The following is a 13,390-nucleotide window of genomic DNA, read 5'->3' on the forward strand; positions in this document are numbered from 1 at the left end:
AGAGCATACTGAAGTTAATATATTTAGACAGCTCCCATAAAACATTCTCCCAGGCTGATCTTTCCTAGTGGGTATCAGCATTCAACCACATCAGCCAGAGCTTCAGTGGGATTCACAGCACAAACTGTAGGAGGATCCAGAGGTCTTTACAAGCGTCACCACTACTGGTTCCAAAGTACATAGAGATCCTTTAGCACACACCACATTGCTCATTTATGAAAGCTTTCCACTTCCCACATGACTGAAAAGAAACTAAACATGTCAGGGGAGAATAAAATAACTGGGGGGGGAGGGGGGGACACGACCCTACACGTGAGGTTAATGACCTCTTGTTATGAGCCACCTGGGTACCATTACATCGATGGTGGTCCAAGAACACCCACGGCACAGAGCTCTCTGCAGCTTCTGAGGCCAAATGCTCTTCCTTACTGTGAAGGCTCTTGGAAAGCAACCAGGCGCATGTGTGCTGCCATTCCTCCACCACAACTCACCCTTGCAAGTTGCATGGTTTGGGGGTACAGTAGACACCTCTCATCATCCACAAGAACAACCTGCACCAGCCTAAACCAACAAGTTGCTGCCACATCTCTCTCTCTGTATGCCCAGGTCTGTCTGTTCAGCACATGGTTCTTACCTTTCACCAGTACTTTGGGGACTTTCGTGTGGCTGGCACAGAAGGCACTGTACAGCTTGAACCGGTCAGCATAGTAAAGAAAGGATCCACCCAAGGAAAACAACACTTTCTAGGATTTTAAAAAAACCAAACAAACAACAAAACAACAAAAAAGGCATTAGGAAAAAAAAAAAAGCATATGAAAGCCAGTTAGTTATCTTCCCTTCTACCAGGTCTTCTGAGTGACAGGACACTGCATTTTTAGAGTGTTTTCACACTATCTAGCAAGAAACAGGCCTAGCCTTGGCCTCTGGATTCAGGCTACATGATTAACATCATTAGCCCAGTTCCAGTTAGATCAATCTAGAGATACCACTGACTCCAGAGGGAACTAGGATCACAGCTCCAGAACTGCATTTAAATGCTTGACCTCAAAACTTTATTGATTTAAGTAATGACCAGAAACCACAGAAAGGACTGGATGTATCCAACTTTGTAATGGATAGACACTAAGAAGCTGCATGCAAGACTATTACCCTCTGTAAAAACACACCAAGGTCTTATTCTTTTGAAAATAAGTTTATGTTAAGGGCCAAACACAATCTTTCTCTAAGATGTCTATGCCACAGTCAAGCATTTGCTCTCCTGCCCACTTAGTAACAAGACAACATGGAGCAGGGGGAGTGAGACAACACATACGCAGCTTGCCTGAAGTCAGCAGAGGCAAGCAAACTGCAGAACTGAAACAATGAAGCCCTGAAATCCCATTTTGCCCAATGCTTTGAGACAACACCCACAGGACAGAACTCAAAATGAAGCTGATGCACTTCTTATAGAAAGAGGTGGAAGCAGCAGCACTTAGAGTTCTCTCCATAAAGAGGCGGCATCTTCCGCACTCCCCTCTCAAAGCTCAGAGCACTCAGTGGTCACAGAGGCTTCATCCACTAAAAAAGTGTCTCTGTGCTCTCCATTAAGGGCACATTTCCTGAAAAACAAAGGCTGTGTTCTAGTTACGCGAGGGCAGCATTCATGACTGCTGCTTATTTTTAAATAAGCACCTGATGGCAAAGCCAGACATGCACAAAGAGGCAAATTCTTTCAGTAGTTCTTCCAGAGCTCTGTATTAGCTGAAGAGCAATCCTAGTGGAATTATTATTATGCATCAAGTCATCCTGTCCTCTACCAAGGTGAGTGCTCAAAGAAAGAGTAAAATTCCCCAAAGACAAACATTGTATTAGCTACTTGCCATAAATCCAGTACATGACTACAGTAGAAATAAACCAAAATCTCTGTTTTCACACTTTTTTAAATGAAGTTTATATATCTTTGGTTTACATTTCTACGTTTGATGCACAACTGCTGATAGTTGAAACTATCTGCCATACATTTCTGCTATACATCAAAAGCCCAAATACAGAATTCGATTTGCAGTTCTAGTGGGCTTCTGAACTACTACATTAGACTTGTCAGAAGAAATATTTCATGGAACTTCCCAGTTTTAGCTTTTCCTAATGGCCTGAGACATGAAATCTGGCAGAAGGGCAAGAATAGCATCTAAAAGCACATGGTGTTGCTGATTTCCAGTGCTCTACATGGCTAAATGTAGCATAAACTACAGTTGTAGCAGTATGTTTTCCAAACAGCTCCAGTATTTGCTAAAAATTATTCCTGAGTAAGTAGATGTAGGTTTTTACATTAACAGTGACAGCAGTCAGGCAAGTAACATGAAGACTGTTAAAGGACTACTTGGAATGTAAACAAAGAGATTACCTTAAATTGCTCAACTTTTTCAAGCTTTTCCAGGTCTGGAACCAGCCTTACTCCATCTTCAAGAGTTTTCAAGAACTCTACCTGGAATGCTACCATTTCAGTCAGATTCCCAAAGAGAACGTCCAGCTAGTAAGGAAAAACAAACAAACAAACCAAAAAGCAAGATGCTGAAAGTATCACTTTGCAGCTAAATCACATTTTCTAGATCTTTGGTAATTCTCAGTCCAATTGTATGATCAGTGTGATATCAGTGTAAAAAAAAACCAAACAACATAACCCTACAGACTGTACATTACTGAGCAGTACTTTTATATTCTGCTCAATCTAGCATCTTAAAAGAAATAGAATTCAAAATGTCTCGATAGCCCTTGCTCAGACAAGCAAGGCAAGATGGGGGGTGGGTGAAGCAGAGGGGTGTGCATAAGCTATCTAGCAGAAAGATAAACAACAGGTATTAACATACCTCATCTGGTGTGAGGAACGTTTCTTTTTGTAGAGGCTTCAGGTATCTCTCCATTAGACAATTTAAGTCCTAAAAAATCAGGAAAAGACTCCCATGTTGGTACACCAAACTGCCTTTGAATATTTACTAAAGTAGCAAAGACCACCATTTACCTAGTCTATGAATTTTTCCCCTACACACATAAGACAAAATAATCAGATTTCACAGAATTTAAGGTAGTAAAAGGAAACTTTTACATGGTTTTATTTAGAAAATCAACACTGGATCTCACTGAGCAGTGTTCCTTTCAACACCACCTAAGTAATTTCAAAATGACAGCATTAAGAATCTGGAAAGCCTACTTTTTCAGATGTTTAAATTACATTTAATTCTACTATCTGTCCCTAGAATAGTAAGTTAATTAAGAGATACATGCATGAAACATAATTTGAAGTATTAGAGAAGAAATTAACAAAATTTTCCAGAAGGAGAAAGTAGGCTGAAAACAACACACTGAGATCCCTTACTTTGACATAGGTGCGCTCTGTCTCGAGAAGTTCACAGATAACCTTTCGCAGTTTATCTGCATCTGTGAGTTGTCTCATGGTGGCCAGCTGGGGTCCTGTAAATTCCTGAGGATGAGCACTTGAATCAGAAGGGTTCATTTCATGCAGACTGCGACAGAAAGCAGCGACCTGCTCTGTACTCTTTAAAAAGAAGGAAGAGGAAAGACCAGCAGTAATATTTTAAGTAAGACCTATAGGAACGATGCAGCTGAGAAGCCTTTGCAGTTAAGCAGTTGCAGGCTGGGGCTTTTCAGCATGTGCCAAAGTCCAGAAGTACACACATCATTTCATATATCTGTCTATCCTACCTCTCAGTGACTGGGGACTCAGGAAGGGGGTGGTGGGAAGAGTTGCACAATTCAAGTCAATTGAAGTGCTGTTCACTAACATTCCTGGTTTCAGATAAGCATGAACTTTAATTAAAATAAGCTGTCCAGCACTTAAGATTGAAAAACAAACAAGGCTCAAGAATGAAACCAAAAACGACTGTGCAAATAAAACACACATCCCAGCCCTCTGCCAGTTCCCTAATTTACTTTGCAAAAGTCCTGTGTCAACACAAACAAGGAGACAACAAGGAGACAGAAACTGTTTAAGCTGCTTTTCGGGGAAGCAGAACCATCTGGGGAACCAAAGCCTCTCAGGGCTTCAAACACAAGCTCTTTGGGAAACTAACTGTGTATCCGTTCTGTGTCTGGAAAAAAGCTTTGCAGGGTGAATAAGTCAGGTTTTTCAGAGCTGTTACATCTAGGTGGTTTCTTTAATGTTTCATCAGGTGTCTATATATACAGTTATCCCCTCTTCACCTCCTGGTGTTCGATCACAGTCTAGCGCCTTTTGTTATGCTGAAAAGTTTGGAGCAGGTATAGCCTCTGGCGCCAGTGACAACAGCCCCAGGCTTCCAGGGTTGCCAAAGCAGCAGCTGTCCTTGTCTCCATCTCTCCCAGAGACCTGGAGGGGGCACGGGAGGGAAAAGTGCTGTTGCACTTCATCACACCTCTCTAACCTTCTGTGTCTCATGCTGCCATGGTATCATAATCCAGATTTAGTGACTTCCCAGCACTGCCTCCATAGCCTACAAATTCATACTAAAATAACTGATTCAAAATTAGCCTGTTCAAACAGAGAATGTGCAAAGAGATAACAACCAAAACAACGCAAAAAATGCATCATCACCTCGCAGTTGGGAGGCAGAGCCCTGACCCTTGGGAGATCACTCCCACCCTTCAGCTGGTAGCAACAACCTCAGCCAGAACCTGCACTACCCTACACCTTCGTGAAGACCCAGTGCTGCAAAAAATCTCTGCATTTTTTAAGCAGCACAGTCTGCTCACACAAAGCCATCTGTCCTTCTCAGTGCACCTACAATGCCATGAAGCCCAAGAGGAGCATTAACCATGCTCGTGACAAGTAAAGGATTTCCTGACATAATGCAGTTGCTTTCCTTAAAGGTATCTTAACGGTTGTAAATGCTCATCAGAGAGTACCACTGCAAGGCATATTAGTAAAGATGCTTATCATGAAAAGGATAATTTTCCTGAGGACACAAGTGTAAGTAACAAACTAATTGTGACTGACTTTATACAAAAATGCCTCTTGGACACTGTTTATTATAGGAAAAATATTAATCCTCAGTATCTGAGGTTTAACTCTGATGAGGAAGAAAGAAATTTTTGTAAATTGAGGGCAGGAAGAAGCAGCGATTTTAACCAGCCTATTTCCAACTTGCTCAGCTTCTGGTAATGACACGTGCCACTGAGGGCTCAGATTTATTACTCCAAGTAATTCCTTTATTTCTCATCAAGATTTCGCCTGTACTCACAGTACTCTTAAGTATAAGCCATACCCGAACTTTTAAGTTAAGCCTACATTAGATTTCAACAGGTGTGATTTTGATCCCAACAGCTCCAAATCCACAAAGCTCAGTAGGTTAAAGCATGACTTCTGCATAGGCAAAACCCCCCACCCTGCCTAAGTTACCTGCTCTGCTGGAAAGGGATAAAGAGCTGACAATTAATATATGTTAATCTGAACCTGCAGAGACTCAGGATATGCAAGCCGAGAAATGCTTAGCTTTGTTACGACTATTTTGTAAAATCATATTTGAGGAAGACTTATCTAGTTGCATTTTGTTTCAAGAGCCAATATACATTATAACTAATTTTATTCATATAAAACACAGCATGGAATCAAAGTCCAAAAATAAACTAAGTATTCTAAGCAGTTCATGCTTGATACTTTGCAGACAGCTCACCATACTGTGCATGCACTTGCAGTAAGTTTCCCTTCAACTGCAGGGAAAGATGGGTCACCCAGAAAGAGAGACTGAAAATCCACTTACACCATGGAACACCAGCTAAACACTAACAAATAGTTGAAAATTGAATAACTGTCATACAGGCACGCAGTCTGCTCCAGAAGGAATATGCCAAAAAGGAAGTGGATAAGACTTTTAAAGGCCTTATCTCCACTTCTGCACACTTAATAAAGCACTCCTTGACTTCGGCCATGCCCAGCTCCAGCCAGCAGCAACAAAGCTCTGCCTTGCCACTGCCCGGCCTCACATCTTTTTGTTATTTCCCAAGTTGCACTCACCTGACACTATTGGGACAGACAAAAAGCCTCCAGCACAGCAGTGTACACAAACAGTTCTCTTGCTTGTTCATTGAACAAACTGTTGTGGCTGTGTGCCTGTCCATCCCTGACTTAAGCCATAACAACCAGGGGGGCTGTGATGGCTGCATGCTGCTTACTCTGGCTGTTGGGGGGATAGATGGCAACACAGTAGCCAAGGGCTGTCTGGAACGGTAACCCAGACGTCTTGCTGGTATGCAAATATGACTATAAGTCAATCACTTTACTCTATAAATAGTGGATAGCCCAGGACCCATTGAGCTTTCCTGTATGGCAGCAGGCTGAAAGCCAGGATATCCCCTTGACTAAGGACACCTCTCAGGGTTACTCCCTGAGGTTGAGAGATTCCTTGCTGCAACAGATTCTCAGTAAGTAATTAATAGCATGTTAAATTTTGACATTGTGGCTAAGTGGCATAGAAGATTGATTGCACATATATAATTTTTTAGACATAAACCATTGACCAAGTCTGGGACTAACTCCAGATCTAGCTGCACCTAGTCTCCTCTCTGAGGAGTTCAGAAAGCAAGAGGGTCCTTTCTGAACCTCATCACTCAAGGGGAGGTTCTCCCAGACTGTTTTGCCTGACCCAGAGCTCTATGCAGTAAATAATCAAGTGTACCTTGCTATCAAATCTTGTTAAACCAGGTGCATTTACTGTTGCACTTTGTTAACTTACTATTTTGTGTCAATTTGTTTTGTTTCTCTCTTTGAGCGAAGCCCATGACTCCAGCTGTGACAATTGTCTTGTTTAATTCCTGAGCCTCATCCTGTCTGCCTTATCTTTACCTTAACAAAAAAATCAATTTCTAGACAGAAAGCGGATGGATATATTGCAAGGGAGGGTCAGAATACTGCTATTTTGATGAAAACTCTCACACAGTATTGACAAAAGCCTCTAAGCCCCTGTTTTTCTAGAGAAAGCAAAAAGAGTAGGAAAGGTCTGGAACAGAAACAGATCCTTTTATCTCCCCAGTACCAGATCTGTTTGGCAGCTGTGACAATGGCATCACTGAACCAGGATTTCTTTAGGAGAATTACCGCATCACACTTTAGGCACAATTCTGCAAGCAATTCCAACTAGCAACCTTAAAATAAGATGGAGAGCTGGCACAACAGGGCTGTAAAGCTAAGTTTATTTTGCAAGTACATTAACCCCTCCTCTGCAGGAGGCTCAGCTGAGAAGCTAAACTCACATCCTCCCCATGCAGGAGGAACAAGTCCTTAAACTCATCAAGCATGTTGGTGCTCCCCAAAGTAGGGAGTTTTGGCTGCCTGCCCTATAGCTTTGAAAGCCAAGTGCCATTTTCTCTTGCGCTTACTGTGTAAAGACATCAGGCAGACTGCCCCCTTGAATGGCATGCAGCACCTCTGTTCTGCCACGGATAACAAACTCTAAGCGGTATTGATCTCCCAAACAAAACTCAGACAAATTGCATCCTTTCATGCGTTGTCAGGACTGCTAATGACATTCCACAATAACAAAAAGCCTCTATAGGGTACGTACACCTCAGCCTCGAATTTATATCCTGAAAATTAAAACATGAAAATTCATTTAACTGCTAATTACTTAGACTAGTCGTGTTGCACAGGAGTTCTGCTCACCAAATACAGCATACGGTACAGAGAGTCACCGGCTTTCCCAGCGCTTTCAGTCTTGAGTTTACGGTTAACTCTCCAAAGAGCCGACATCGCTGCAAGGGCAGTATTGCCAGAGCTATCACTCATCTAGGAGCAAAATCCCAGTTCTCCACATATTCAGCTGATCCGAAAGGCTTCCCCACTCCAGACAGATACTCTGTGCTGCTTATTTGGCACACAACACAGAAGATGGCTGCATTTTAATAAGGAAAGGCAGTGACAACATTTCTCTGAGCAAAGCTTTTCCGCCTGTGTCATTTGCTGCTGGCTTCGTTAGCTCACCACATCAGCTGGAATTACGAGCCGGCTACTGGTCGAAGCTGAGAACTCAACGCCGCTTGTCATAGGCTCATTAAGAGCAAAACTTCAGCAGAGAGGCTGAAATGCAGCAAAGCAGAGGTGAAGGCAGCCTGGGAATATAAATGTTTGTTGCCTGTGGCTGAGCATGAGCCGATTGGCTACAAATGGCACTGCTGTAGAATATTAAACATCTGAAGAGACAGAGGTGAAGAACTGAAAGAACTTAAAAAAGCCAGTTACGCTACTGGAGAACACAGCCCTCAAATCCCTGTTTTAATCCTTTCGCATCTATTGCAACACGTTGAAGGTTTTGAGACTTAATTCTGGTCTTGAATAATGCTGCAGAGAGAAGATGACCTATTTTCTCTGAATAAAAAAAGACCTCCAAATATTATAAGCATGTACACACGCAGCCCATTACAGAACGCTCCCCCAGCCACAAGTGCTGCGAGGTAATTTGTTTTCAATGCAAGAAGCAGATGTCTTTAATTAGAAACAGGGAGAAATGAGTGTCCTGCAGTATTTTAACTGATGACAGTTTTTAAACACATCCTCAGTTAAATTCAAAGGACCATTACAGGAAAAAATATGCACAAAGACTGATCTTGAGATGCAAGACAACGCCTGTTTTAGCCTTCAGTAACCTGCAACATTAAGAGCTTACACATATACTCAGTTTTCAGGGTACCTCCTTTGAACCTCAATTTATTCTACAATATGTAAATGGCCAAAACAGTCAGATCACCACAGAGGCAAGTAACCACTTAAGAAATGACTCTGCTACGAAATGTTCCCAATATTCTGTTGAACTGGAGACTGACAGAGGGATACCATCCAGATGTCATAAACAGCTTGAAACTTGAATTCACATGCTAGATGAAAATAAGCCTGAAGAGGTGGCATAGAGGCCAAATTTCCCCTACTCTTCTTCCTAGGTCTATCCTCATCTTGGCTCCCACAGGAAATGAGGAGAGAAAGTCAGAAGCCCACCCCAGAGCTGAAGCAACTGGGAACACAAGTCAGGCCACTGCCAGTTGTATGGCTTAAAGGAAAACAGTTGCATCCAAAAAGCATACCTGCTTGCTACTGATCACACAGATTTCAACCAAAGAGATACCATACCTGGGAAGGCTGGCTGACGCAGGGAAAGTATCATGAAATTAGATAAGGAGTGAATCCATGGAACAACAGCTATCCCACACCACTGCACTGCCGACATCTCAACTCACCTTGGAAATGGCTTTCTAGCGTTTTATCAGATTAGTTTATAGACATCTCATTTTTGCTTGTTTTTTCACACACACATATATATAATAATTACTTTGACAATAGTGACGGATGAGTAAGTTCTATGTGATCAGGTCTTTAGGATATACAGAAAATAAGACTTCCAGAAAAAGGAGGAATCCTCAGAGCTACTGGTGTATCCTCCAAATCCTTCACCACCACCCACAGCTTGGAGACTTCTGCAGATTAAGAAACAAATACACCCCTACTAAGGAAATACACACCCACGTGCACACATGCTGGGCTGGGGGAAGGGAAATAGACAGCTAGGAGGGGGGAAGAGGAGAAAAGAAGATATGTTCGAGTAACTCCTGTGTTATACATCCACCTATCACTTACATGGGAAAGCTACAGGTAAGTCAGAAGGGACCCAAGCCCAGCTTCTGGTAGGATTTCACAGAGCTTACCTTCACAAAAAGCCTACCCAGCCTGTGCTACAGGAGCAGATGAAAGAGACCTGCAGTGCTGCATTCCTCTCCTTTTCCCATGAATTATTTACTCTCCCCTAGGATCGCTTTGCTGGTTGGAGAGCCGGGAAGTTTCCTCACAGAAGCTCAGAGCTTTCCTCTTCTGCAGTGCTCTGTGGGCAGGAGCAGTCCGCCAGCACCACAGCACGGAGCGGTAGCGTTTGCAGGATTAAGCCCTGCCGCAGGATCATGCTATCACAAGGCAGAAGACAACCCAAACGCTATTTTTGGATCTTCAGCTGCTAATGCTGCATCTGCGCTGAAAGAAGGGGAACTCTGCTTTTAGCTGGGAGGATCCAATGTAGTTAAAATGGATTTCCTCTCCTATCCTGTTTTTGCCAAGAAGGGCAGAAGATAAAGCCTTCCCTGGACTCCACCATCGTAGTGAGATTGGAACCTGGGGCAGTAATGGCAAAAGAGGGGAACATGCCCCTTCTGGTGGTATGAGGGCAGAGTGTTTCACTTCCCATGTACAAAAATAACAGCACTGAGGACATCGGCTTAATCTTCTGCACCATAATCCTAGGAGCATGGAAAGGTGTGGCAGTGCACAGACAGGAAAACACCTTTGCTTTTTCCCTCGCCCTACCAGCCGGGTGGTGACTTCCCATGGGAACACATGTCTTACAGACTCCCCACTCCCCACGTACATCAGCTTTCCCAAGCACAAAGAAAAGCAGAGGGATTAGGAAAACCCTCCGGTTCACTGAGCTTTTGTTTCTTCCCCTCTACAATATACTGGAATATAAGCATTGCAGAATAATTTGTGGGGTTCTGTAGCTTTTGTTAAGAGAGGAACCAGAGAGAAAGCCCACTTAGTACAGAGCTCTTATATGTGAACAGGGACAGCAGCCTGCATCAGTTTGCCAAATTAAGCACCTTACATATACTAAGATGCTTAATGGAAGACCATTTAAAGCAGTTTGTTTCATAACAAACAGAATACAAAATAAAATGCCTCATTCCCCTCTGTATTGCACAAACAAAACTAGAAATATTTCTGAATTTTAAAAGAAAACGTATACTGTTATCAACATTTCATTTACAGAAAGAAAGATGTTCCTCTCAGTGGAAACCGAGGCTTGTTAGAGTTACAAGTTACTCTTCCAATATATGAATATTAAGCATTAGAGCTGCTAATGCACATTTCTCGGTTTAACTAAATCTGCTGAGCCACAGAGCTAATCATGTAATCCTTACGCCTTGCTTCAGGCAATTACAACTCTGAAGATCCAGGAGGCAAGATGCAAAATGGAACCTCACAGCGTGTCGCACAGTTCAGAAATAGAAAGCTACAGAAAGCACAGCAAGAACACTTACTCCCCAAGCAGCTATGTGTTATGTTCAGTGCTCTTCCACAGCTTCAGCAAAAGAGACTCTTTTCAGAGCATATGAAAATCCCACATATTTACAGTTAAAAATCCCAAAGTATCAACAAACTCTTCCACTTACTGAAGAAGAAATTCTTTGTACTTACAAGAAAAAGTTCCGTAATAAAACCTGGAAATAAACTGTACAAGTAATCACCTTCTCTGCATGTATTTCATGCATAGGAATATTTTCTGTTATCTGACTTCCACTGTCTGGCTATCAAAGACAAAACTACAGGCTAGCATGACATAAGAGATCAGGAAACAGGAGGCCAAGGTCCTTTCCTTCCTTTCACTACAATGACAAGTAGAACAGCACAGGGACCAGCTCAGAGCTCACTATAAGACATTTTAGTTAAAACGAGCTGAGAAAAAACCACACCTGTACAGAAGCACAAACTGAATGACAACTGATTTTCATTAGATCATTAATTCCATAGAAAAATAGCTGTAAGCTCCCACCATCACCTGTGCAACAAACAGCTAAAAGCAATCAGTGTCTTTAAAATAAACTCACTTGATCATCACACTTAATGCTGTGTAAAGCTCCTCAGCATCAGAGCAACTGCAAACTACCAACCACTGCAAAACCCATCCCTTAATAGATGGCAATTAACAATCCATTTTCACAACCTCTTAGCTGTAATTGGAGAGTTTTCCTTCAATTTAAGGTAGATTGGCTATAATTACTTTGCATTTAAAAACTAGTATGTGTGCTATACTATTGATTTAAGGAAATACTGTTTAACTTATATTCCTCCTATGTTTGGAGATCAAGAAGGAATAAGAAATCATAGTAATGCACCTGATCTATTAGTTTAGCTGCCCTGCTGTGGTGAAGGAGGTAATAAACCAGTCTGTTTAAAACTATGTGGAAATACTATCACAAGATACCAAAGATGTAAACCAACCCTGGGAAAAGGGCAGAAGTCCTGCTTAAGAGATAGTGATGTACCATAATCAGAGCTGTAATTTGTTACACTCAGTATTTCTGTAAACACCTTAAAGTAAAATTAACATTTTCCCAGGAAAGATGTTCTGATCATGTGCAGCTGTGAAGGCAGCACATCAGGTGTGACTGTATCGTGCTTTCACTCCTTGTCATGTGAAAATGAAACTTTCTCACCTTGCTCATCTTATCGGCCTCGTCAGATGACTCTAAGTCTTGTGCTTCTGCCTCCTCTGGAGCTGCCTCAACAGAGCTGTCCGCATCGCCGGAGTATGAGTGCCCTGCTGAAATTGAGATGCGTGTGAAAACACAACCATAATTTCCAGAAATTGAAAAAGCTGGGTGCAGAAGACATGGAGTTCCCCTGGAGGGCCAGGGCCCATCCAGCACACAAGTACATGCTAACAAGATGTTATGCCAGAGGCACCCAATGACCTCAAAAGACTACCTCAGTTTACAGCTGGGGCCCGATTTAACTACAGGTGTAAAAATAAACAGGTTATGACCACACACACTATTTAGTTAGTAGCAATGAAAGCCGATTCAGAGATAAGGCTAAAATGCCACACTGAAATTCTTACGTTTAGTATTAATTTCTTGGCTGGCAGTAATTGCCTACCTTTATACTTCAGTGGTTTCAAATGGAAACTGCAGCATGTGAACAGGCAGGCCATGCCAAGAAGCAAATCTTGGGACAGCGTTTTCTCCGAGTTAAGTTGAATGTGATGAATTTAAGCTGCTTGCATTTTTGGCCTAACACACCCACTACTGAGTTTCTATGTTGATATTTAAGGAAATGAACCCTGGTTTAGCAGGTTTTAGGAGTGTATTACATTAACTGAAAACTAAATTTCATTTCCATCATTATGTGGCAACAACTATGCACTGCTATACCTGAGCAGTCTTTTGGAGACCGTATTGTTGATACAGCTAATAACTCCTTTGCTTATTGTAAGTAAATGAATATATATATACCTGCAAGTGACAAAAGAAAGAAGTAAACCCAGTGTGAGAGCTCTGTGCACAAATGACTTTTGGAGGGATCTAATTCTCTGACTCAAATACCTGTTAGAAGCAGTATTACTATACCTTAGCCTGTCTTCACAGAAAAACCCACGTGCATCCTGCCACACGAATATGACAATGAATGTCCCACCAGGGATTACACCTTTTATTTAATTCCGTTTATTCTTCAGGTAATGCAGAAAAGCCTAACCAAAGGTCAGAACCCAAGACTCAACAGACAATGAACATAATTCTTGGCTGTATTGTTAGCACGTAGCATTTAAACATTTTGGTGGGAAATTGATCCTTTTCTGTAGCAGAATAGATTGTTTTTAAAACAAGTGCT

The 13,390-nt window shown here is 42.0% G+C and overlaps 1 protein-coding gene across 4 annotated transcripts in view; it reads right to left on the bottom strand.

The window, feature by feature from the left end:
* Window positions 1-13,390, bottom strand: part of TIAM1 (TIAM Rac1 associated GEF 1) — a gene marked incomplete at its 5' end in the record, with an annotated part of 84,715 nt that overhangs the window by 13,373 nt on the left and 57,952 nt on the right. For 2 of the 4 annotated variants that reach the window (XM_080613087.1, XM_080613086.1), the window contains 5 exons: window positions 635-743; window positions 2,384-2,509; window positions 2,847-2,915; window positions 3,353-3,532; window positions 12,217-12,320. In XM_080613087.1, the coding sequence (XP_080469213.1) occupies window positions 635-743; window positions 2,384-2,509; window positions 2,847-2,915; window positions 3,353-3,532; window positions 12,217-12,320 (588 nt within the window). Of the gene's footprint in view, window positions 1-634; window positions 744-2,383; window positions 2,510-2,846; window positions 2,916-3,352; window positions 3,533-12,216; window positions 12,324-13,390 lie in introns of all 4 variants that reach the window. The other 2 variants (XM_080613088.1, XM_080613085.1) reach the window with 2 other exon arrangements.

This window comes from Psittacula echo, assembly GCF_963264785.1.
Source record: "Psittacula echo genome assembly, chromosome: 3".
Lineage (NCBI taxonomy): Eukaryota > Metazoa > Chordata > Aves > Psittaciformes > Psittacidae > Psittacula > Psittacula echo.